The 26,510-nt window shown below is 44.7% G+C and overlaps 1 protein-coding gene and 1 long non-coding RNA gene across 4 annotated transcripts in view; both read left to right on the forward strand.

Annotated features, from left to right (window-relative positions):
• MTUS2 (microtubule associated scaffold protein 2) overlaps positions 1–19,783 on the forward strand; it is a 305,328-nt gene extending 285,545 nt beyond the window's left edge. For all 3 annotated transcript variants that reach the window (XM_081860085.1, XM_081860086.1, XM_081860084.1), the window contains 7 exons: positions 5,723–5,937; positions 6,668–6,773; positions 10,556–10,629; positions 11,288–11,386; positions 11,837–11,956; positions 13,435–13,532; positions 16,914–19,783. In XM_081860085.1, the coding sequence (XP_081716211.1) occupies positions 5,723–5,937; positions 6,668–6,773; positions 10,556–10,629; positions 11,288–11,386; positions 11,837–11,956; positions 13,435–13,532; positions 16,914–17,130 (929 nt within the window). In that variant the 3' untranslated portion in view covers positions 17,131–19,783. The remainder of the gene's footprint in view (positions 1–5,722; positions 5,938–6,667; positions 6,774–10,555; positions 10,630–11,287; positions 11,387–11,836; positions 11,957–13,434; positions 13,533–16,913) is intronic.
• An 8-nt stretch (positions 19,784–19,791) lies between these two features.
• On the forward strand, positions 19,792–22,789 carry LOC309341352. The gene is made up of 2 exons (XR_014156254.1): positions 19,792–20,331; positions 20,490–22,789. It is a non-coding gene; the product is annotated as an uncharacterized lncRNA (long non-coding RNA).
• Positions 22,790–26,510: the final 3,721 nt, after the last annotated feature.

Raw genomic sequence — 26,510 nt, forward strand, 5'->3', positions numbered from 1 at the left:
ACAGTCTGGCATTGGCAGCTAGCAAATATTTAAATTGCAGAGTCAACTGCTGGGCTGGTTGGTGGCTGTAGTTACCTTTCCATTCTACGAAGTAGCGATAAAGCATCTCGTTCAATAACGAAAGGCACACCAAACATGTAACATCATCCAGGGGGTTGCTTGCATACTTAATTTCATGTTTATAACCATTTGCATATTATTTTCTTGAACGTGACAGATGCAGAACTACAGATGGTAGGCATGCTGCACTTATTTGGTGACCTTAAATGTGAAAACTATGAGCTGGCTCTAGGGTAATCACGATGCGCAGATATTTAAATGATAGGAGTTGGAAGGGCTTCATTTCTACATGAGGCTTTGTTTCCTTCTTTAAACATGGAACAATCACATGTCCAGCTTTAGGTCTGCATTCACGGAGGCTGGATACCCACTTTGTCTTTTCAGTTAAATGTAGAGTCCTAGAAGTATCTTGCATGCCACTTGCATGCCATAAAAGTGTCTTAGAAGCAACAAATTCTGGTTTGTGTGCAGATCTCCCATTCTAGATTGGGTGGTTTCCTGTAATTTAGGAATGAATGCCAGGTCTCTGTGCATGGGGAAAAAATTGGTCAGCTTTCTGTTCAACATTATTATTTTTTAAGTGAGACATGCAACAAAATTTTGAAGGATGAAGTGTTCCTGTTCAGAGTTCCAGCCATACCATTTTCCAAGATGCTCCGTTCCATTTCCTTTCTTCCATTTTTCATTCTCCCTAGAAAGTCAACAATCCATGGCCATGCTCATACTCATTCCTCATTGGGTTGTTTTGAAGCTCCTCCTCATTCGTTTTTTTAAAAAAGACAGAGTTCTGCAAACTTTGAGGTTTTCCTGAGCCAGCCAATACTTCCCTCTTGTATGTGGATGGTCCAATTTTGGCTCCACTAAAATCCTTATTCATGCATAGGATGACTTATGGTTTGCACATGAGAAATGCTTTTGCAGAAACTGGCAAAAAATAAATAAATCTTACATATGTGCAATATAGTAGCATCTATTCTTTCTGTAAAGTCTATGTGTGTTGGTCATTGGTTTGCATACTTCAGTGAGTATCTTTGGATTATCACATCCTACCATGTGCCAGTCTCATTAGAATGATAGTTGAAAGACAGGTTTCATTACAGGATCAATTTAAAGCTTGAGTAGGTTTCAATTATGATGAATCCCCATTTCTGAGTTTGAGCTGGGTTTTGCTTGGATTTGGATAGTTCTGTGCCACAATGGAAGGCAATATAGTAGGTAGCACTAAGTGGTCATGCAGCAAAATTACAAAATAATTCAAAATGAGTATGGAAACTGAAAACAAATGTTAAAAATCGAAACTTGAGAAAATGACCAGGCAAAGCAGATACTATTAGTTCTCGTTGATGGGCAAGATTTGTGTGGTATAATGCTTAGAGTTTCTGACTAAGAATGAAGGAACCCAGATTCAAATCCCCACTCAACCATGAAGCTCATTAGGCAAGCCACTGGCCTGGTTAAAACAGAACACAAAACCATGGTTTAGCATTACATGTACAAGATGTGGTGATCTTGAGATTCATGTGCTTTCCATTCCTCCTCTGCCACATATTGTTCACTAGGGTCATTTGTTTGTTTGTTGTTTGTTTTTTAGATTTATAAACTACCCTTCCTCCCAAAGGAGCCATGGGTGGCAAACACACACACAAAACAATTAAAACATCTAGAACATATTGTGCATGAACAGGTTCTGTGAGAGGAATACAGTGGTACCTTGGGTTACATATGCTTCAGGTTACATACGCTTCAGGTTACAGACTCCCCTAACCCAGAAATAGTACCTCGGGTTAAGAACTTTGCTTCAGGATGAGAACAGAAATCATGCTCCGGCAGCACAGCAGCAGCAGGAGGCCCCATTAGCTAAAGTGGTACCTCAGGTTAAGAACAGTTTCAGGTTAAGTACGGACCTCCAGAATGAATTAAGTACTTAACCTGAGGTACCACTGTATTGGACTCCTAACAATCCTCAGCATTCTTAACTAACTACAGCTCCCAAGATTCTTTGGGGGAAGCCATGACTGTTATAGTGGTATAAGAGCGCTTTAAATGTATGGTGTGGATCAGTGCTTTTCTTCTAGAAAGAAAGGTGTTGGTACTCACCATGAAGTTGTAACAGTAAGTGCAATATTTTTAACCAGTGCTTTTGTACACCCAGGGGGAAAAAGCACTGGTGTGGATGTGACCTAACATAGCTAACATAACATAAGGGAAATTCCCTTATTCCGAATAGGATTCCTCGCAAGAAAATGGAAAAGTTGACAGCTATGCCTAGTAAGACTATGCTAGACCAGATGACATGATAGCAACATTCATTCTGTTTGCTTAGACCTGGCAAATGACAGCACAGTTCGAAAGAAGGAGTCCAAATTGCTGTCAGAGTGGGTCGCTTCTAGGTTCAGCAGCAGCAATTCCAGGAGTCACTATTTTAATTTCCCACAATGCCCGAGAGTGGCATGATGTCAGGGGCATTGTGGGAAATTTCAGTGGCAGCTCCCAGAAGTATTAACTGTTTAAAACAAGGGTCCAGGCATCAGAGGTGAGCCTTGCTTGGCCCAGCAGCTATGTCTGAGCAGGTCGCAGATTCAGCAGGCCCATAGGTTAGCTGGTCAACGTCTACCCTTCCAGGGGGGTGAGGTATTGCATTCTGTTTAAATTCCAGTACAGTTGTACCTTGGTTTTCGAACACCTTGTGAGTCAAACGTTTTGACTCCTGAATGCCGCAAACCTGGAAGTGAGTGTTCCGGTTTGCAAACTATTTTTGGAACCCGAACGTCTGATGGGGCTTCTGCACTTTGGTTTTTGAACATTTTGGAAGTCAAATGGACTTCCAGAATGGATTCCGTTCGACTTCCAAGGTACGACTGTAGTTTCTTCTAAATTTGCATCTCTGCATATAAATTAGCATATGTCATTTGGATGCAACTCTCCTTTTTTGGTGATGCAAAGGGGGACCTTTTTGGACAATATGTAGGTGGTTGCCCTACTAGGATGCCCCATCTTGACACTGAGCCTGCAAAAAGTTTGAGAGAGCAAACAGAACACAAGTGAACCAAATGCATTTAGCAGGAGAGTCACTGAGCAGCGATGCTTTACAAAATAATTCAAAAGGTGCAGGGGGGAAACCTATGTCTCCCTGCTTGACATCACTGCACAAGTCAGTAGCCATAAGAATGACAGACCCAAATTGAAAAGGATGCCAGACAAGTGCAGCCAATCTTCATATCTCCATTCCTAGATCATTAGGCTGTGAACAGTTAGATGAAATGCTTTTTTGGATTTTTTTTTTTAATTGTGTTGGTACTCACACATCAAGCACAAAATGGCTGCTGTGGACAGCAGAAAAAGGAAGTGCCAGCACTCCATACTGTGACCAAAAAAAGCCCTGGTAATATATGTGTGTATTTGTGTGTGTGTGTGTGTGTGTGTGTGTGTGTGTGTGTGTGTACACATGCCACCCCAAACCCTGAGCGGTGTGATATTCCAGGGCCCAGGCACTTACCCCGGGTTTGTGCTTCCTTTGGAAATGAAGCGCAAAGGAGGTTGTGGTGTCTTTATGATATATGCTTTATTTACACATATTTACAGCCCAAGCCTACGACTGAGGAGCTCAAAGCATTGCACTCCCAGAGGGTCCCATTTCTCCCATTACTGCAGGCTCTGATTCAAACTGTCAGCCCACATTGCCCTCTGACTTCCCCTCTCCAGCTTGCCTTGTTTAACAGACTGACACCTTTTCCCTTCCATCACGCCACAGCAAACTGAAATCCTAAACCAACTCCTCTCCTTTTGTACAATATCTCAGGGCTCAAGGATGGGCTTCCCCCATTTGCTGGCGGGCATAGAGTCTTTGTTTTGCTAACAGCCCATCTCCCTGTCTTTGTCCCCTACTAATCTTCTTCTCCCGGGCAATTTCTTAGGCACAGAAAAAGTGGTTTGGCCTGTATTTTGACACTTTGCTATATGCAGCATCTGGCAACCCATCTTAATACTCCAAGGATTGATTAAACTCTGACACCCATTAGACCCAGGAATTTAGGGGGACTAAGAAACACACAAATGCATAACAATAGATAAAGATCCTCAGAATGCTGAATTCTGCACTGTACAAAAATTTATACTTTTTTAGAACATGCTAAACCCTACCTGTGCAACTCTCTTAGGTTTTCACCCTAGTTACCATCCCTGGATGATAGGAGAGATCTTTCTGCAATGATTCACATGCTTCCTGACAGCATTCCCCATTGTTCTGCTGTGCTGTAGTCTCTCCTCCTCTCTCCTTCCCTTTACAAGATAAAGAGGGACTGGAGCATTCCTATACAACTGAAACGCAGCTGTTTCCGCTCTCTCATATTTTCCCATCTTTAAATTTCCTGTTGATGTTTCAACCTGAGAGATCAGGGTGGTGGTTGTTTTCTTTTTTTAAAAAAAGGTAGGAATCTAAGGCTCCATCCAGCTAAGTGGCATATCTCAGTAGTAGTAACCCTACAGTTCAAAACACCTAGTTAATTCAACAAAATGCATGGGGTTTTGCTGGTGCAACAGACTTCTGCGAGTGCAACAGATCTTCCTCTTCCTCTCCACCCTCATTATTCTGCCCGGACGCTGAGGTCCAGCGCCAAGGGCCTTCTGGCAGTTCCCTCACTGCGAGAAGCAAAGCTACAGGGAACCAGGCAGAGGGCCTTCTCGGTGGCGCCCGCCTTGTGGAATGCCCTCCCATCAGATGTCAAAGAGATAAACAACTACTTGACATTTAGAAGACATCTGAAGGCAGCCCTGTTCAGGGAAGTTTTTAATGTGTGACATTTTAATGTATTTTTAATCTTTGTTGGAAGCCGCCCAGAGTGGCTGGGGAAACCCAGCCAGATGGGTGGGGTACAAATAAATTATTATTATTATTATTATTATTATTATTATTATTATTATTATGTCCCCTTCAGCCCTCCATGCACCCTCAGAATCCACCCCAGAGCAGATTTGGAGGGAATGTGAGGGAGAAGAGAAAACAAAATATAACTAAAGATTGAACTTCTGCCTTTGAAACTCCCTGATGAAAGACCCGAGACATCCAAAACTCATTGGGTATTAAACTCCCCCCCCCATACCTCTTGGCTTCCTGCTCTGCTCACTCCTCCCCCTTGCATTTGCCTCAGTTTCTCTTTTTTGCTGCATTAAAGTTAAAGTATGGGCATCTTTTCAAAACATAATAACTTTTGTTTGCTTTTGCATGTAGCTGTTGATTCTTTTTCTCTATACAGCTGTTATACTAAAACTTTTTACTGCACAAGTGCTTTATAATTCTTACCACATTTAGCTATCCCCACATACCTGTGTACTAACCTGAATGTTGCTCAAGGCAACCCATTGAGCTTCATGGCCAACATGCAGTGCTCCCTTTCTCCTCCAAATCCCATCTCTCAGCAAGGGTTATCCTCCAGGAGGGTCCTGGAATTCAGTGTGGGGCCCTTCCTTGCCATCCCAGGGCAGCTGGCAAAATCAGGGCATTTCTTAACCCTCGTGCTCCACCATACGTAGCCCATGGGCCAGGTTCAGTGTTGTGGGTCTGAAATTCTTCAGGCCAAGCAGAATTTCTGTAGTGGAGATGCAGGAAGTTGGTTCTGCTCTAGCTCCTCTGTCACATCTCAACGAACGGTTCTTCTCTCTGCAGCCCTCAACGCAGCAAGATATGAGAAATTACAAAAAGAGAAGGAGGAGCTGGAAAAGAAGTTTGAGGGCAAGTTGAGGACGCTCGGTTGGGAGCAGCAGGAGGAGCTCCGTGCTCTCGAAGAGCGGCTGCAGTTACAGTACAGTGCCGAAATAGAGCAATTGCAAGAGGATCACAAAGAACAGCTCATCAGGATCAAGAGCCAGCACCAAGAGCAGGTCAGTCATGCTCTGGGAGTTGCATGTCCTCTTGGCAGTGACTGTGACTACAGGTGTGTGATAAAGTCAAATCTAGGCACCTCCCTGATTTGATTGTTGGCTTCCCTTAGAGTAGCTTCCCTTCCTCCTGCCATCAACCTCCATCACGTACACCAGGAGTGGGGAACCTTTTTCTGCTGGAGGGCCAAATTCCCTTCTCTGCAGACTTCTGAGGGCCACATTCCAGGGGTGGGTGGGGCCAGAGGCAGAAGTGGGTGGGGCACTGAATAGCACTGGGGAAATCTGCATTTGAATTTTGACATTTATTGAGAACTGTTTTGAGCAAGGTCCACCATGGGAAAGTGGCATATAAACTAGGGATGGGGAATGTGTTCTCCTCCAGATGTTGTAGTAGTTCTTGGGCTGATGAGAGCATGGCCAATGGTCAGGGAAGATGGAAGTTGTAGTCCAACAACATCTGGAGATGTTCCCCATCTCTGGTTCCCCATCTCTGAACTAAACTCTGGTGCCCCTGAGATGCTTCCACACTGGGGCGAAGCAGGAGCTCTTCCGCAGTGTTGCTCCCCAGCATCTGGTATTCATTCACCATCACACTGTCTCTGAAACTAGAGATCGCATATAGACATCATGGCTCATAGACCTTGCTAGCCTTGCCCTCCATGAATTTGTCTAACCTCCTTTTGGAGCCATCTACGCTAGCTTTATCTGTACTGCTTTGCTCTTTGAACAGGTGGAAGACATTACAACAACTCAGGAAGCAGCGGTGATGGAGATGGAAAACAGTCAAGCAGTTGCTATTGCAGTGCTTCAGGATGAATATGAGCGCAAAGTTCAAGGTAATACTCTGTTCTCCTGGACTTAGATATATGAACTCGTGAAGAAGTCTGCTTAGCAAAGCAGGATACGGATAATTGTATGTTCTTAAGGACCATGTTGATACTGTACGCATTCCTTCAACAGTTGAGTCCTTGCTCCAGGTGCCATCACTGAATGGAGTTTGCCAGGTGCCCAGTAGGAGCAGGACCTTCTCCAGAGGGGTCAACCAGCCCCCCCATATACTGTCCAATGTCAGGTTATAACTTGGCTTTATCTGATCCTGCTGTGTTTTGAGTGGATTCAGCTGACATCTACTCATTGTTATGCTATCAAGATTGTATATTTCCTATTGGGTGGGGATTTTCTTTATTCTATCCTTTGTTTTCCTGCAGCTTTATAGTTTAATGTTTTATCTGTAAGCTGCTTTGGGTCACATCTGATAAGAGAAAGTGCACAAATAAAATAAAGGAGCATGCTATGGGCATAGCTGTCAACTTTCCCTTTTTCTTGCAAGGAATCCTATTCAGAATAAGGGAATTTCCCTTTTTAAAAAGGGAAACGTTGACAGCTATGGCTGGGGGGGGGGGGGAGCTTCACTGTGCTGCCACCCTCCTGACAGTGGGTGCAATCATGTAGAGGTTGGGGCAGGACACTATATGTTCCTGAAGACAAGCATTTGAGCAGCTGCAAACTTTTCAGATATTTTTGTTGCTTGCTTTCAAACATAATGTAAGTTCTGATCTGTTTTGAATACAAAATGGAAAGTTCACTTCCTCTTAAGTGCCTTAACTGCAGTGAACTAGAGGCATTAAGCTTCATTCTGATCAGTCTCCCCTCCCCTGTACATTGCATATCCCTGCCCTCCACCCCCAATTAAGATTTTGCTATGATTCCATAGATGCACTTTCCTGGAGTAAACACCATTGAAGTAAGTGGGACTATCTTCATTACTCTGGTCCCAACCCGCCCCTGCTTTGAAGTCATACTATGAATGGTTTGGGCACTAACCTATCAGTCAGAACACTGCAGTCCCTCTGATATTTAAATGTTTAATTTTATTTTTTCCTGCTTACGTTGTGGTCAGTTTGTTATTCCTGATTCTGCATTGCCCTGTGCCCCTCCAGCCCAGATGTGTAGCAGTCGCTCCCAACAGTCCCTGTCCAGATCCCTTTAAATTGCTGGTGCCAGAAATTGAACCTGTGACCTTCTGTGTTGTCACTGAGCTATGGCCCCTACTATCACTGACTAAGGAAGATGCCAAGCTGCTAAGGCGCCTTTGTGACTAGTTTGTTTATTGTGACAACAGCCTCCTTCCCTGCCTAGTAGACCTGCCATCTCCTTAAGGTGGACAGGGCAGAGTTAAAGGCAGGGAAGACGCCCTATGAAAGGAACTGAGGAGGGAACTTCAGCCTATCAAAACAGGTGCAGAGGAAGCTCTAGAGCAGGAGTTTTAAAGCGGAGATTAAAGTCAGAAGTTGGCATTCATGAGTATGTGTTTGAGAAAATGTAATCCTGCTGATTAAATATCTGCTAAACTACTCATTATTCAGGCAGCATACCCACGGTTTATATTAACATTTTACAAGTGGTAATCCACTAGGGCTGGGGGTTGTTTAGGGAGTTTTGTTGGCAGGGGGTTGTTGCTGTTGGCTTTCCCCCCTGTATCTTTATTTAAATCTTGTGATTTATGTAGAAATTGTTTAGTTTGGTCGTGCATTTTTAAATTGATTTGTTTATTGTTTATCACAACTTTTGTTACGTTACAGCTATGCACATTTTTCATGTTGTAAGCCACCTTGAGCATGGTTTGAACCGTGGAAAGGCGGCAAAGAAATAAAATTCTGCATGTATGCGTATTGCAGGCATTTTACAGTTGATCTCTATCATGGATTTGGATTATCACTATATTCATGAACAATTCCCACCCACCCACTGCCCCTTTGTCTAAGACGTTTTGGGTTATATTTTGCAGTGAAGGAACCCCTGAAATGCTGCTTTCAGACCATGTGAGAGTTCCTTGCAGGCCTAGGGCCCCCTCTCGTGGATGAAATTGTCACTGAAACAGCTAATTGGTGAATAGGTTTTATTTATGGAGTCGCTGTTTCAGAGCAATTAGTTGGGCTATTAAATTTTAACACGCTCTCCATACCAGTTCCTTGGGCTATTAAACCATAGATTACTACAGGGCCAACTAAAATCTCATATCCATAATAAAATTGGTTGAAGAAGAGCTTCCCATAGTCCCTGCCATGCAGCCTTTGGAATGGGCACACAACAGAGACTTCTCCTAAATTTAGTGTGAATTGAGAGTTGTTCACGCAGCAGCTGTACATAACAAGAGCTGTTTCTGTAACTACTATAGCTTTATTTAAAAAGTAGGGATCCACATCTTGTCATCCCCCATGCAAGCAGGCAAGAGGCATCTTTCCCATTCAAGGACCAATTCCAGTCAGGCAAAAGCAGTCATGGAGGGTGGAGAGCAAGTCCAGGGGGGCACATTTGGCCCCCTGGGACTGAGGTTGTGCAGCCCTATCTTAAATATATAGTCTTCTGTATTTCCCCCCACATCTGGCCACTCTATTGCTAGAGCCAGTGCCTGATTCTCGTGCTAGTTCTTTCTGCTGGATCGTCCACACCATACATGTCAAGTGCTGTGATACCACTTTAAACACTCAAAGCTTCTCCCCAAAGATTTCTGGGAGTCGTAGTTTGTTAGGGGTACTGAGAGTTGTTAGGAGGGTTTTATTTCCCTCACAAAGCTACCATTCTCAGACTGATTTGAGCTCTTCACAAGGTGCTCTGGGAATTGCAGCTCTGTAACAGGAATATAATGGGACGCAGGTGGCGCTGTGGGTTAAACCACAGAGCCTAGGACTTGCCAATCAGAAGGTTGGCGGTTCGAATCCCCACGACGGGGTGAGCTCCCGTTGCTCGGTCCCTGCTCCTGCCAACCTAGCAGTTCGAAAGCACGTCAAAGTGCAATAGATAAATAGGTACCGCTCCAGTGGGAAGGTAAATGGCGTTCTCCAGAAGCAGCTTAGTCATGCTGGCCACATGAGATGAACGCCGCAACCCCAGAGTCATCCACGACTAGACCTAATGGTCAGTGGTCCCTTTACCTTTAATGGGAATATAAGGGTCTCCTAACAACTCTCAGTGCCCTTAACAAACTGTATCTCCCAAGATTCCATGGGGGGGGGGGAGAGATATGGCTCTTTAATGTCCTTTAAATGTATGGTGTGTTGTGGCCTAAACAATAAATCAGCCTGGAGGCAAAGCCACATCAACTCACAGAGTAAGACAGACCATATATGCACATTGTAGTTCAGACTAGAACAGCACACAGTCTCGTATTTAAACGCCAAAAAAGTTTGGACTTCACTTGGCCTGGACATTGTACGGGGCTGAGCAAGGCATGTGGCAGTTGGATTGCAGTGAAGCTGAGACTGAAGGACTGTAGCTGACATTGGGTGTGTTGATACAGCACCAATGGCCTCATTTCCAGTCGGTCGGATTTCCACTATGTACTGGGAGGTAGAGGAGCAAGGTGGCAGTGAGGTCAGTGCGGCACAAACCCACCAGTGGGAGTGTAAAATTGGCTCTGCCGTTGTGTTTGCACCATGCCGTTCTCAATGCTGCCTTGTCCCTCCCTCTCTACCTCCCAATAAGCATCCATGTCGCGATTGGGTGGCAGTCAGATAAACGGCAGTGCCCCCACCCATGCCATCCACTACTGCCCAAGGATTGTGAGTAATGGATGTGTCACAATGGTTCAATGTGGCATTTTTTAATTCCTTCCCAGAACTAAAGTCTGCACATGAGCTGGAAAAAAGAGAACTGGAAGAGAATTTTGAGAAGCTACGTCTGTCACTCCAGGTTAGTATCACTTTCGAAATACAAAACCTTATCATTTGTCAAAAGGATCTACTTAAAGCACATCCAACACACAATGCTTCCCCTCAACAAATCCTGGGAGGTATAGTTTCCCCCTTACAGAGCTACAATTCCCAGCACCCTTAACAAACCACAGTTCTGTGGAGTCTTTGAGGGAAGTCACATGCTTCAAATGTGTACTGGGGTGTGCTGTAAATGTATGGTGTGGATCTACCCTAGCAGCCATGGCTTTCCCCAAAGAATCCTGGGAGCTGTAGTTTGTTAAGGGTGCTGTGAGTTGTTAGGAGACCCATATTCCCCTTGCAGAGCTGCAGTTCCCAGTTTAACAGTCAATCCATCTTTCCAGGGTTCTTTGAGAATTGTAGTTCTGTGAGGGAGATAGGAGTCTCCAAACAACTCTCAGCATGCTTAGCAAACTACAGCCCCCATGATTCTTTGGGGGAAGCCCTGACTGTTAAAGTGGTAAGTGCACTTTAAATGTATAGTGTGGGTGTGACCTTAGTCATGACTAATTTTATTCCCGCCAATTCAGTAGGACTTGTGGCTGGCTGGCTTTCTCTGCATCAGGGCCACCGCCTAAATGGTTTGTCTTGCATCAAGTAAAAGCGTCACAGGCAACTGTGTTTGCACTTGATTACAGGACCAGGTTGACACCCTCACTTTTCAGAGCCAGTCTCTGAAGGACAAGGCAAAACGATTTGAAGAGGCATTAAAGAAAAACACTGAAGAGCAACTAGAGGTAACATGAGATTTGCTTTTATGGAACTTAGTGCGACTCACAAGAACAAGAGAGTTCCCTTTTCATTGCTACTCTAACCTCCAGTAAATGTCTTCAGAAAGTGTTCTGCAGATCCTGGCCCATCATGGACTGCCTCACGCTCAGCCCCATGAGGGAAGGCTGAGGTTTTCACACAGCTGGAATAACCTGGCCTAGGGGTGACTTTTGGCCCAGTCATTTCACCTTCCTTTTCTGTTTAACCTGCTTTGGTTAGATTTTGAAATTAAGGGAGAGGGATTGTGTTTGTTCTTCAGCTATTGGGGTCTCCAAAACTGGGAGGGCTCCTCATACTGATTGGTTCTGGAAGCCTCCAGAAAGCCTTCCTCCTAGAGTGGATGAGGAGAGTCTGCCAACTCTCCTGGCTAAGTCCTCTGCTTCTTTTTCTTTACTGTCAATTCTCCTTCGCCTCAGATTGCAATGGCTCCATACCAGCATTTAGAGGAAGACATGAGTAGCCTGAAGCAGGTCTTGGAAATGAAGAATCTACTCATTCATCAACAGGAGAAGAGGATCATAGAGCTAGAGAGGCTGGTGAGCCCTTGGTTTTTGTCTCTCTTTAGAAAGCAATACACAAGGGGGTGAAAAGGCACAAAAGCTTGTGCATCCATTAGAGGAGGGACAAGGGAACCTGTGGCTCTCCAAATGTTGTTGGACTCCATGTCCCATCAGCCTCAACCAGATTGGTCAATGGTCAGGGATGATGGGAGTTGTAGTCCAGTAACTTCTGGAGGGCAAGTTCCCTGTTCCTGCATTGGAATCACAAGCTAGGACAATCTGTTTAAGCAGGCAATTCTGGTTTGGAATGTGGTCATTTTAGAGATGCAAACTGGGAAGGGGGAAGGAATTATTATTATTATTATTTATTTAAAATGTGTATACCACCCTTCATCCATAATCTCAGGGCAGTTCACACCATAAAAATTAAGAAGCAATACAGAAATTAAGATGTTCCTATATGGTATATTTGAAATGGGAAAGAATCTTACTTTTTAAATCTCCATTTCACCTCTTACTCTTTCCCTCTGTTCAAAGCCACTCTTGGCTAAGAGACAGTAGGATTTGGGGAGGCAGGAACTCCATTTTATAATGTGATAGCCCAGTGCGAGACAATAGCTACAGTAAATATTACAGCATGTTAACATCAAGTCAGGGCAGTGGCGTAGCGTGGGGGGTGCAGGGGGGCCCGGCCGCACCGGGCGCAACATCTGGGGGTTAGAGTTAGGGGGCGCAAATCCACGGGTTAGTGGGCGCAAATCCACGGGTTAGGGGGCGCAAATTACTTGCCTTGCCCCAGGTTAGGAGGCGCAAATTACTTGCCTTGCCCCGGGTGCTGACAACCCACGCTACGCCGCTGAGTCAGGGGTAAAATTAATCCCTGCATGCATTCTAGAATTTCCATTTCCAGATCACACAACAAAATACTGCACTGTAGAATGGCTCTGTTCAGGGAGCCAGCCAGTCATGACCTCTCCCAGGAAACTTCATTCAATCCCACCCACCTGTGATTCCAGATTTCTTTTCCCCAACCAGTCAATCAGCATTTATTGCCCGCTGAGCATGCTCATTGGCCCCTTTTAGGGCTTTGGCCCCACCCCCACTGGTTCCATCCTGACCCGCTGCCAGCATGTGGCCCCTGACAAATCGCCCCAGGAAAAAGAAAAGGTATGAGGTGACAAAAGTGTAGGGAAAGAAGAATAGCAGTTAAACCCTTGCTAAAGCAGATACATGCATAGATTGTTTCTTGGCTAGGCACTCTTAATTAAAACCAGGTGTGTTTCTCCCAAGTGGAGAAACACAGCAACGCCCTCTGGGATCAGGCTGGTTATCATGCAGGTGAGCTCCTGTGTGTTTACAACCCATCAGTACCATCCAATCTGTGCTGCCACTTCTGCTGCAATGAATTGGTAGAATACTTACTTACTTACTTACTTACTTACTTACTTACTTACTTATTATTTTACTGCTGCAATTGCTACATATATTTTAAGCTGTCCCTCCTATCATTGCAGGCTGAAAAGAACTTAATATTAGAAGAAAAAATTCAGGTGCTCCAGCAGCAAAATGAGGATCTCAGAGTCAGGATTGATCAGAACACTGTGGTGACAAGGTCTGTTTAGATGTTTGCTCCCGAGCTTGGCATTTCAAGCAGCTTTCAATTCACATCTTTGTGTGTGTGAGTGTGTGTGCTCACTCTGTTGGTGTCTACTTGCAGCAGCCTAGTTCCCATTAGCCCTGACCTTTAGCCATGCAAGCAGGGACTGATGGGAAATCTAGTCCAAAAAAAGGAGGGGTGGGGCTGCTTTGTAGAATCATAGCAATGCAAGGAACTTGTTAAACTTACTTATTTCTGAAGTACCAGAAGGCTATGCACACTTATTTGAGAATAAGGCTCATTAAACTCAGTGGAACGTAACTTCCAAACAAACATTCACAGGATTGCATTGATGGAGACTGGGCTGTGAACCAGGAAATGCCTGATTCAAATCAGGACTGCCTTGGACTCACTAGGGGTACAGTCTTATGTAAAGCAACTCCAACTGAATTCAGCAAGGCTTACTACCAAGCAAATGGGCAGAGGGCTGCATCCTAAGTGGTCTTCCTGTAACCACTGTTTCTCAGACTCTGCTCTCGTTGATACTGGTACTGGTCTCCCTTACAGGGTTGCTAGGATTCCTGAAAAAATCCATATGGAATGATTCCTACACACTACGGATGCAATTCTATGTACACTTTTGGGGGGATGAGCCCCACTTTACACAGTGGGACTTGCTTCTAAGTAAGCATGCTTAGGGTTGTGCTGAATAGTATTGCGTGTTGTTATTAACCCACTGCCTCATAGAGTCCTCCATAAACAAAGCTTTCCTCCTTAGGAGTTGGCAATGCTCCCCCTTTACCTCGGATCAGGGCTGACTCGGAAGTTTAATTTGCAAGGAGTTGATCTTCAACATCTACGCTGAAAACCTCTGGGTATCGGAGTAGCCGTTATATTGAAACCTGTAGCTGTACACTTCCAAGTTATGGCACTTTGCAGAAGGATGGATTTCTCTGCAAAACATTAGCACTGTACACAGAACGCCACGCTTAAGAGCACTGTGGGCGCTTGTCAGTTTGGGGGTCTGAGCCTGGCTTATCATGCAGTCTTCAACCACGTACCACATTGATTTTATGGGTGCTTTTGTCCGTTTTGTGGCTGTTTCTCGTGCAAACCTGCAGCATGTTGATACAGAATTCTTGTTTTTAGGGTAGTGCGCATAGAGCACGTGACATTGCACAGAATTCATAAATTCACAGAGAACCTGATGAGGGGGGAAATGCAGAAGGAGCACCACATTCGTAGCAAAAATACAACAGATTCCTGCAGTACCTGAAGGAGCCACGGCGTTGCTTGGGGCATGAGCTTGCGTAGGCTAAATCCCACTTTGCTAGGTGCCCCAGTTAGAAAATGTAATCATGTGGGATGGAGAGACAAAGGAAGGAGACCTACCCATCTGTCTCCCCCTTCAGGAATAGCACAGTAACCAAACCAACCAGTTGTGCAAACACATGTATCAGAAATCACTGGATCTATGCAGTGACGGCAGCTGCAACCCCCCCCCCCCCGCAACAGGAAGTATTGCTGTTGTGTTTTCTGAAGCCCCACTGCAGTTGCTGAACTCGGTGATATCTGAGGATCCCTGGCGATCTGCCTTTCTCCAGTTTCCCATCTGCCTCAGCAGGAACTGGTCCCCAGAGAGCCAGTCCTGTGGCTGAGTACAACGCAGCACCTGCTGGTCACCCCCCCCCCCCCGCCCTCATGTGGCCAGGGAGGCCTATGCCTTATCCTTCCCCTTGTTTCAAAGCTCATCTCTGCTGTAACCTGACCGTTTCTTTCTTCTGTTGGCGTCAGCCTCAGATGACGCAGCGAAAAGACAATCCCAGCACTGTATGCGGGAGAGAGGGAGGGTAGCAGTCAGAGGGCTATTTATTTTTTGCTTCTGCTTGCCAAAGCAAATTGTCCTTGGGCACATGCTGGTATCGGTATTATTAAAAAAAAGAGAGAAAGGGTAAAAAAACCCCACTTGTCAGCAAAGGCACATCCTTGCTCAAAAGGCTCTTGGAAGAGACTGCCACTTGGCTGTTAACTCCCAGTTCTCCTCCTCCAGCAAACTATCGGTTGCTTACTGTCTCAGGAGCAGGGATGCTGTCTGACAAGCTCTTGTATCACGGAGCATCACCTTGCAACTCTCTTCTGTCTCAGTGAAGGCAAAGGCTCTGGTGTCTCGATGTCACTAGTGGAAATGATTTTTCTGGCTTTTAAGAGAGGTGAACATAGAAAGTTGCCTTTCACTGCGTTTCACCATTAAGGCATCCCTCATCCTCGTGTCCATTACTCTGTTTAGCAGTGGCTCTCGGGGGGGGGGGTCCCATTCCTGCCTCCAGAGAGCCTTTTAAGTGGCTGTGCAGGGGATTGCACTTGGGGCCTTTTGCATGCAAAGCATGATTTCTACCAATGAACTATGTCCCCTTCTGTTAAGAAATGCCCAGTTTTGCCCTGCACCTGTGCTTCTGAACCCATTTCTGCTTGTCTTCTAGAATGGCTCAGGGCTAGTTCACCAGTGCATGACTGTGACTCCAGTTCTCCACACTTGATTGGCAGATGAATGTGTGAACTAATTCTGTTGTGGGGGAGGGGGATACCAGACTGCATCCAGCTGTGGCCTGGAGGACTATTGGAACCATGGAAGCATCCATGAATGGAGAGGGAAGAGCATTTTTTCCCGATACCCCTCTTCCACCCAAGAAATCTGCTCCAGATGGTTGGGGAACTCTTCAGAACAGTATGGGAGGTAGTGTAGCAGGCTGCAGGGAAACGGGAATTTGCAAAAATCTGCTCTCTCCCCCTTCCATCCATGGAGGACGTTGCTGGAGCAAGAAGCCTCCATGAATGGAAGAATGCAACTGAACACAACCCATTGTGCTTGAGGAAATACTAAATGATGAAAATTTTGCCTGAAAGTGGTCCATTCATGATGGCCCATTCATCCCTCATTCACTTGATGGCGAAACGTTCAAGGGGCATGGACGTGTGAATGAACCAGTCTAAAGACAAGTGACACAGTCTGAGGAAAATCTTTGATTACTGGGTGGTGGGGTTCTTTTCCATTCACTGAAGGTCCCATTTATATTAGGCCATGCAACAGCAGATTTTATTTTCTTTGCACTTTCCAAGGAGTGGGATGGTAAGTATCGAAATCATATAGGCAAACAGTTTTCAACAAGATGTGAGAACTGTTTACAAAATAGATGAAAACTGGTGGACCTCCGGGCACTGTTGGCCTCCCATTGTCCTTTTGTCTGACAGCCACATTGGTTGGAGCTGAGGGGAGCCCAGTGACACCTGGAGAGCACCTGGTTCCCAATCCTTAGTTTACAAAATGGATCCAATGGGTACTTGCCGCAATTCTGAAATTTTGATTTTGACTTGACAGTGCCTTGTTTCCCTCTCCAGGCAGTTATCTGAAGAAAATGCTAATCTCCAGGAATACGTTGAAAAAGAATCCAAGGAAAAGAAGAGGCTAAGTAGGACTAATGAAGAGCTGCTGTGGAAGCTTCAGACGTCGGACCCCATGAGCCCAGTTAAGCTGTCGCCAACATCTCCCACCCATATTTATCGGTCTTCGTCAGGACCTCCCACCCCAGCTAAAGTCAGCACCGTGCCAAGATGACAGCCCCGTGCAGCTGTATCAGATGACTTGTCCCTGACAATGTCCCAGCCTACTGAATGTTCTCGTCTAAGAAAGTATTAACCACAGTAGAAGTAGATCCCTGGGATCCGTGACTCTACCAACATGCTCTCTAGATGCATAGTTGTATTTGACTAGGCAGTGCCCTCTGGTGGGTTCCTGCGCCGGGAGTCCCTAGGACTTGCTACACTGATGCCATAGAATAGCAGGATCCCAGCTGACGCATGGGGACATCTCCCAGGGTTAGAGGCAAAAGCAAGGGAAAACTCTTCTTATTGTTCACTCCCGAGTGAACTTTTCGCTGCAGTATTTCAGGTTAGTTGCCAGTTCGAGTTTTGAATAGCTCTGTGCGTTGAGTGGCTGCTGATACGTGTGGATGCCCTCAGGCATCCATGCCCATAATGTGAGGCACATGTCAGGCACACATGCACACCTTCTGCATATGTAGCTGAAGCTGTTCCGAAATGCATTTTTTTATATTAATGGATTCTACAAAAGTGCTGATATATTTTCATGAGTCAGCAGTTTTCTAACTTGTGCCTAAGAGTTATACTGAAATTAAATGCTTCTTTTTTCCTTTTTTTGGTCAAAGCTTCCCAGGAATATTTCTACCCAAACGAGAAGAAAGTTACAAAAACACAGAAGCACCTTCCGAGTGACCACTGAGTGGTACGTTTTCTAAAGCAAAACACCAGCGACTTGATTTCTTAACTAGTTAACTGCCTTCGAAAATAATTGCTTTTCTAATCAGTGCCAGACACGGCACTCGCTTCCCAGGTAACAATCAGAACACTCACCACTGCTGTAAATACGGAAGAGGCAAGCAGGCCTCCATCGTTGCAGTCCTATGTTTATTTATAAAGATGACTCCATTTTACCCCAGCAGTAAGTGCTTTTCCATGATGTTTTCAAAGTCTGAATTAATAGCAAGGCTAAATGTACAAGACCCTGTGCCTCCCAACTCCTTTTTAAGAAGGGGTGGGGGAGTGACCACAGAAGCATAGAGTGAATGGGTGAATTCAGTTAGTGTACTTCAGTAGAGAGGCAAATGTGTGATAAGCAACAAAAAAGAGCCCTGTGGGATTAGGCCCATCTAGTCCAGTATCCTGTTATCACAGTGATGCACCAGTTGCCTGTAGGAAGGACCTGGGTACCACAGTGCTCTCCCAACCCACAATTTTCAGTAGGCAGACTGTCTCTGTTGGTCTTCACCCACGGTTTGTCCTCTTCTGTTGATGACGGAACTGGGCTCTTTCTTCTACACAGGGGTGACTCACCTGGGCAGTGGACCCAAGTAGCAGCTTGAGGCAGCAATATTTTTGAGTGTGCAATCTGAGAGCTGCTCCTACCCCCCTCCTAAGCAACGTGGCCAAGAGTGTGCTATTGCTCTCCTCCACCACGTTGCCTAGGATCCAAGGAGCGCATCTCTCAGATCCAGAACTCACATCATCTCAGGCTCATCATGTTCATAGAATAGCAATCAACACTGCACACTTGGCATTTTATCAGCATTCAATGGCATGTTTATGTGTTTTGGTACTGGCCAAACTGCTGGATTGTTCTATCTCTCTGGCTTCTTTCCAGCCATCTCGACCCTGCTACCCAGTGTGTATTTAGTAGCAGCACGATATTGGATGTCAGGCCTGCTAGAACGTAGGCTGGTTCCCTAGAGAGTAGCATAGCAATCACAATAGCATTAGACCTTGAAACGGTTTCTAAACATGAGCTAGACAGACGAAGAGGACACAGCCAGTGTCCCTTCTTGTCTTTGGTGTGATAGGAGTTGGGTTCCAGCGTGTGTGTCAAAGAGTTGTTATAGACTTAGACTGTGAAAGCGTTGAACGTAGCGTTGGACATGTGGAGCATGAATCATCTAAGCAAAGAAATGTTTTTAGATAGCCATGTGATACTTTGGTTCTCGAGTGGAGGCCCAGGGCTCAACTCATTTGCAAATCCCTCTGCATCGTTTAAATACAGGGCAGCTCAGAGTGCCAAAAGGACACCGAGGAGAAGAGAGGGAGGGAGTTAGTGTGCAAAGCTCACAGAGGACCTCCCTGACTGGCAAATGCCTGTCTGCCTGATGTCCACACAAGTGCTTCGTTCAGCGAGTCTGCTTGGTGCTTGTGTTGATGATTTGCCTGTGGTGCAGGCCTTAGGCATCAGCTGTGCTTGCCGAGACAGCCAGCACCATCCAATAGCCACAGATCTGTGGCCCAATTCCATGATGTACAGAGTAACAAGGATGATTTCTTTCTTTCTTTTTTAGAGAAATTTATTTTTGTAGCTACCTTGCATGATACTGTGATACCAAGTACATCTTCTTAGATTAGCTCATGCCACGTTTGTTAACTTATCACAAACGACAGGACTAGATTTCGCATAATGGGCAACTTGCAAACTCAAGAGTAGGATAGTTGCAACTATGACCCACTGATATAATTTTAGCCGGTTTCCTTACAACACTTGCTTGAGACACAGACAGCACCTGTTTCCTTGCTATGTCGCAAACCTTCTACTGTCAAGCTCAAGTGAGCAATGTTATACCACAGCGTTGATAAATTTGCATTTTCCTTGCATTGCTCTGTAAGTTATGTATTACTCTCCACTTATAAGCTAGTGAAGCCACACTGTGGGTGGGTGGGCGGGTCTGGGTTGTCCGTCAGTTCCTCTGTTTATGCTTCTTCCTTCCTCTGTTCATCTGCCACCTCCATTTTCAATGAATGCTTCCAAATACGATTTTAGATTTTGGCTTCTGCTGGCCTACACAAGATAGCAAGTAAATGCTAATATCAGACTAGAGTTCTCTCTCCTCCATTAACTTTGTACAGATCAGTTGTCCCTGCATCCAGATGGGAAAGGTGTAGGATTCTATTCTCCTCCTCCTTCTTCAAAATGGCAGCCTAGGGCTACTCTACTTTAACCTAACATTCAGCTGCTTGGAAGCATTTCACTTATTCAGCCCTTCAAAACCAGAGGCCATCCACAGAGGGAAAAGAATCTTTTCATGATGTTGCATTATGTAAACTTAAAGGTAACCAACTATGGCTGGCATCTGAAAAGTAACTTGCTTTCTTAAGCACTCTATCTGGCAAGCCAGTTCTGCAACCAAGGCATCCTTTAAAAGCAGTTTCTGATGTCATATACAAGGCTACTACTACAAGGTGGAGGGAACTATCTCACTGGGTCACCCGAAACCTTTTGACTTTCCTAAAGTTGCATCCCTGCCTCTGCCATCAGCTCCCCCATCACTCCAAAAATTATGATGATAGACATGAGATATGGGGAGAGAGTGCAACACGCTCTATTCTAGTGCTGCAGGCAAGCGGGTGCAGATCTGGGAGTTGTGCAACGCTCCCAGTTCAGTTTCCTGTAAACCTTTTTTTTTTTACAGCCCTCAGCCACATCTGACACACACAAACACACACTGAGCCCTTACGCTGCCTTCCCAAAGCCAGATACGTGAGCCACTGAGCTAGGACCCCGCCAGAGCCTTGCACCTCTTTCCCAAAGCCCAGCCTCTCACTTAGCCAGCTTTGGGAAGGCACCGCAAGGGCTGGAGGCAGCCCACGAAACAAGGCAGTATGCAGCCCACAGGTTCCATGTCAAAGTCCTCTTGTGGCCCGCTTGGTATGAAAAGTTGGGCTGCTCTGCTGTATACAAACGATCCCAAGTAGGAGCAGATTGGACTGGGGCAGTGGCGGGGGAGGTGCATAACATCATTACAACCACTGCATCCCTTGGGCTTCTCTCCTTGAAGGCCAGATTCTTTTTGCATGTGAAGCCATAAAATTCATCCCCCCAAAAGCAGAACTTAATGACTGCGAATCTAATTGTGGATAACCATGTTCACACTTACGTACTAGGCAATTATGCAAAGCACTCAGGTGATGGGGCAAAGCTGGCTAAGTATCACGAAGAAAGCAACCAGAGATTGTAGCAGCGCTATAACTGATGGCGGCCTGGCAAGGAATAGTAACATGGGTCTTGAATAATGTTTTAACACCCTGCCTTAGAAGCAGCCAACAAGCAAACTGTGGCTACCGAGTGCAACTTGCATTCTAGGGAAACAAGAAAAATGTGGAAGGCATTTTTCTAATTGTCCGAATTTCAGGTGTGAAACGTGTTTTACCTATTTACTTGCAGCCAAGGCCAAAAAAATTAGGTCAGCTCACTCAGGGAAATTGTCCTTTCCTCCCATCTACCCACTTGACTAACTGTGGTGACGGCAAGACATTGTTTGGGCAACTTGTGCCAAAATTCCCTTATGGAAAAGATGGGAAATGCCATCTCAATCTGTCCTGCTGCGTATTATTCCACGCAGGTTTAGAGGAAGATTCAAGGAGGATTCAGCTGCTGAGATGCCAGCCCTAGGAACGTCCAGGAACACAGCCCACATTACTATCATAACATGGCACCATTCTGTAGAATACAAATTCCTTTTCATGCAGGGCACGCATGCATCCAACAGAGCAGCTTTGGACTGTACACATAAAGCAGGAGAGGAATGCTTGCACTGCTTCTGTTTGTGCTTCCCACTGACTGTGCAGAGTGAGAAAATTAGCATCTTTCCTACTTTATAGTGAGATTGCATGCCCAGCTATGGATGCAGCCCACAACCAGCTCTTACCAGAGCAGGGCAGATGTGTGACTTCTCCTCTGTGGCATACCCAAAGCAGCCCTGCATTCTGTCAGACAGCAGCATGGTGTCCTCCAGATGTTTTGAACTACAACTCCCATTGTGCCGGACACCACTGACTATGCTAGCTGTGGCTTATGAAGGTTGTAGTCCACCATCTGAGGGGCACCATGGGGCTATGCCTGAGCTAAGCAAATGTATAGTAACAATACTGCCCGCTGCCCCAAATAGGACTGTGCATTCAAAGGCATCCTTGCTTTCTAAAGCATCAGAGGAATATGACAGTCAAGAAAAAACTGACCCAAGTAATATCATTGAAAGGAGTTGATCATCCAGGAAGTCCCTTGGGCTTTGGCTCTCACACTTCTTCTCACTTCACTTTCATGTCTTGTCTGAAGACCAGTGATGCACCTGCCTCCTCAGCCTCCTCCTAGCCCCCATGTTGTGTTTGGGGATGCCATGCAACTCTGGGTTTTGGACAACATGCCGAAGAGGTGTGATACAATGAGTAAATTGTGCCTCCCTGTCCAAATACTTGTCTTTCCCAGAAGCCCTCCAAAGTCTTCCTGGGAAATCCATTCACAGGCCCCTGCTACCTTAGGAATGTCAAAGGACCAGCAAAACCACTCGCTAGAGAAGCCAACAGGAGAAGTAAGAGATTAAGACTCCCCCCTTTTGCGACTTCTGCAACATTTTTCAGAACTCTTATTTGCAAACATCACATTTCTTCCCAATAAATCAGCAGGTACATGAACAGTAAAGATCTTCTTTGGAATAAATATGAATAACCAAAATCAGGTATTTTACGTCTGTGTACTGATTGCATTTGTGTCCCATGGACACATGGTGGATGTTAAAAGACCATCCCCTCCCTAACACAGCAGGAGTTTGTGGTCTGACTTAATTACGTGGCTATTTGAATTACAGGAAAAAAAGTTTGTATTATTTGAGTTACAGTGTACAGGTGAATGTAATATATTCATGATAATAAATACATGCTCCTTAGTCTTTGGTGTGCTATGATGCTTCTTTACGGGTCTATACGTAACAGGATTTAGCAAGAGATGGGTGTTGTTTTACAAAAGTAAAGCAAACAACTGAAGACTTGTGTATAAAGGAATCACTCAGGATCTTTGTTCCCTCAACCTTACAAATTTTGCTCAGTACTTGCTATTTAAATTTAAAGGTAATTGATCAAATTTAAAGGCCTTGATCAAACTGTGCATGTAAACCCTGTCCCATAAACTGTCATTGTGCCAACTCCCTATGAACAGATCATTTTATTACAAATCTGTATGTGCCTACACAACAAGTAATGGAGCAATTCTAACAATTGTCAATTTCCTTCCTTTCCCCTGTGTAATGCAACTTTTCTGTGCTGCAAGCTATTGCATTTCACATTTTCCTGCACCCCTTATTATCATGGTTGACCTGCTGCCGTTGAAGGCAAGAGAGATAGCAGAATAAGAGACCATTTGCAATAGGCTAGCCTTTTCTCCCCTCTGGCCGCTGGCATGCAGAGTTAGTCTCATGGGAGATGGAGATGGAAATATCTGAGGAACGTTGCAGTAGAGAAGGCTGCTAGGCACTGAGAAATTAAGACACACGGCTATCTTTTTGGACGCAATTATAGTAACATCTAGTACCATGCTGAGGGCTCATGAGTGACTATGAGTGACTCTCACAGTGGCTACGGGAAGCTTTAAAGTATCCGTTTCAATTAAGTGCAAGAGAATACTGTTAGGTAGGGTGTGTGTGTGTGTGTGTGTGTGAGAGAGAGAGAGAGAGAGAGAGAGAGAGAGAGAGAGAGAGAATGAATGAGAACGAGAACACTGGTTAGATCAGACTGCTAAAAGAGAATACTTACTGCAGCCATAGAAAGTCCTGCTGAACTCACACAGCATTATTGCTGGGCAGCTATGCATGAGGTTGCACTGTTCATGTTGTCATGAAACACTATGCTGAAAAGCAAAAGGTGCATTTCCACAAGCTTGATTCTTTCACCAATGAGCAATTACATGCAACTGGTCTGCTGGAACAAACAAATACATTGGAAGAGGAAGGGTGAAACTAACATAATTTATTTGCATTTCTGGGGAACGTTTAATGCTGTATCACATATTAACAAACTGATCTCCAAAGTCAAAAACGACATCAAGAGGGAGACATTATTTACAGTGCCACCTGGCAGAAACGTCTCTGGGAAGCAGAGGTGGTGCTCTAGATAAACGTTTCGCATTTAAAAAACAAAGTTTTATATTCAGGAGGGGAGGGGAGGGGAGGAGAGAGCAGAGCCAAAATCTAAACAAGAACCAAACCAGAAACTCCACTGAAACAGGAGCAGGAAAAAACCCAGTGGGGATTACAGTCAGCATCAGGGGTCGAATAATTGTATCACAACAGTAAGAAATTCTGAGGAAATCATTAGAAAAATAGAACAGCCAACCAAAAAGTATATATTTATATATTACTCAATAAAAATATGCACAGATTCTTTCATGGCTTCTTGGTTATTAAGAGATGTATTCCTGAAGAAACTCCACATTCCATTAGATTTGTAATGTACAATCGAAAATGGTGTCACACCCATTCTTTGTGCTCCTGAGACCAGACGTACATTGAAAGGCACAACGTAAAGACAGGAAATCCTCCACTTTGTCACCAGGCACACACGTTACAACCCTTCCAACATTTGGGAAACACAGACATGAGCACATGCAATTTGTGTAAGATTCCTCAGTGGCTGCATTCAAAATGGTAACTCAGGGTTTGCTTTAACCATGGTTTGTTGAAGATACCAGTATCAGTTTCACAGACCAGCAGGTAGTAACCATGGCTTGTTTCACCTTATGCAAGTTTCGTTTTTCAACTGTTCTTGCTTTCTACATCTTTCTATAGGAAAGAAGCAAGGATTAGGCAAGGACTCTGGGTTCAGATGTAAGGGAAATGTATAAGCCAGCTTCAAACCATATAGTGGTAAACTCAATTTTACTTGGAGTACAACCACTTAAATTAATGAACATGACTTACTTAGGTACTTTAATTTCCATAGACCTACTCTAAGTAAAACCTAGTTGAATACCACCCATGGTTTCATATTCTTATTTGTTGAGCCCGAACCCTAATTAGTTGGCAGGGGTGGGCTTGGATGTAAAAACAAACCATAGTTAAGCTAAACAAACCATGGCTTAACGCTATGTGAAAACCAGGCCACTGTCTAAGAGCTTCATTATCTCGGCATAACATTTTTTATTGGGACTTGTGCCAAGGAGGAGGATACAAACCCTGAGGAAATATATGGATTGTTACTAACAGGCATTGTTCCTGCAACATTTGGCCTTTGCTTTGGAAGTACAACATACCAAGGACTAGCACATGAAAGCACCTGTTAAAGATGTACACATGTAACAAATGCCAGACAACCTTTGTAATGGATGCATCTTCTGAGATGGATTCATGAAGTTGTCAAAACAAAGTTATATGGACAAACAGCTAAATGATGGTGCTGAAGTCCCATGGAGGGGGGTGCAGTATGTGCCTATAACACATACAGCTTGATACATCAGCACATAAACGCTAACCTGTGGGTATTCCGGCACCCTCTGCACTTAAAAGACAGAAGTAACTCTTCCCAACATTTGCAAATTAAAAAAAACGTCACCTTTTAGAACGAACTCCAAAGTAGCACTGAATAGTAATACTTTTACAGGACAGTTCAAAATGCAGCAACTTCAAGTGTGTACAAATGATATGCACATGAACACCATTGGCTTCAACGGAAACTAATGAACATGCAATTGGGTTACATTCAAAAAGCATAAAATATTCACTTTGCTATCGCCAGAACTTGTGAAGCCTGGTCAAGGTTACACTAAGGTTAATTTGTAAAATGTTCAAACAGAAATTGTCAGCCATCTCATGCTCTCTTGTGCAATCTATACAAATGCAATGGGGTGTTATATGCATGGATACCCTGGTGGAATGCATGCACAGTTCCCTGTGCTGTATTAGGAATTCAATATACAACAGATGTGGATTGGAATAGAATTTGGGTGCACACCCACATCTGATATTGCCAATGCAATCTTGATGAGCATTGCATAATCTGGGTAAGAATGCATTTCCTCCCTCCACCTTGCAGCACAGATTGAAATGTGCAACCCCAGCTACAAAGGCCACTATGCAAGGGTTACTGCCACATATTACTAACAGCAGACAACACAATGATACACACTAGTCTCTGGATTAGACCTTGCAATCGGCAATAATTTCTAGAATTTTTAACTCCCTTCCTCGGTGTCAATTTTACTTAACTAGTAATATGAACCCCTAATGTTCCAGATCTATAAACTGTGAGCCTCTGCTATACAAATGTTAGGTTTGATTGAACATCACATCTCATAGCCCATCAGCTGAAGTACTTGAGAACACTTCACCATAGGTCACCACCTCTTAATTTCAATGTAACACTGTAATGATACGAGACTGCAGGGCAAATCAACACTGAACAGGTGCTAGGACTACAATGTAGACTGTAGGCCAAGGAACATCAAGCTGTGAATGAGAGGATCATGGAGACCAAAGATCCAACAAAAGTAATGAAAGTTGGTTTTCCAGTTACCGTATTTTTTGCACCATAACACTCACTTTTTTCCTCCTAAAAAGTAAGGGGAAATGTCTGTGCGTGTTATGGAGGGAATGCCTACGGGTGGCATGCCTACGGATT

Source organism: Podarcis erhardii, assembly GCF_964252035.2.
Source record: "Podarcis erhardii genome assembly, chromosome: 4".
Lineage (NCBI taxonomy): Eukaryota > Metazoa > Chordata > Lepidosauria > Squamata > Lacertidae > Podarcis > Podarcis erhardii.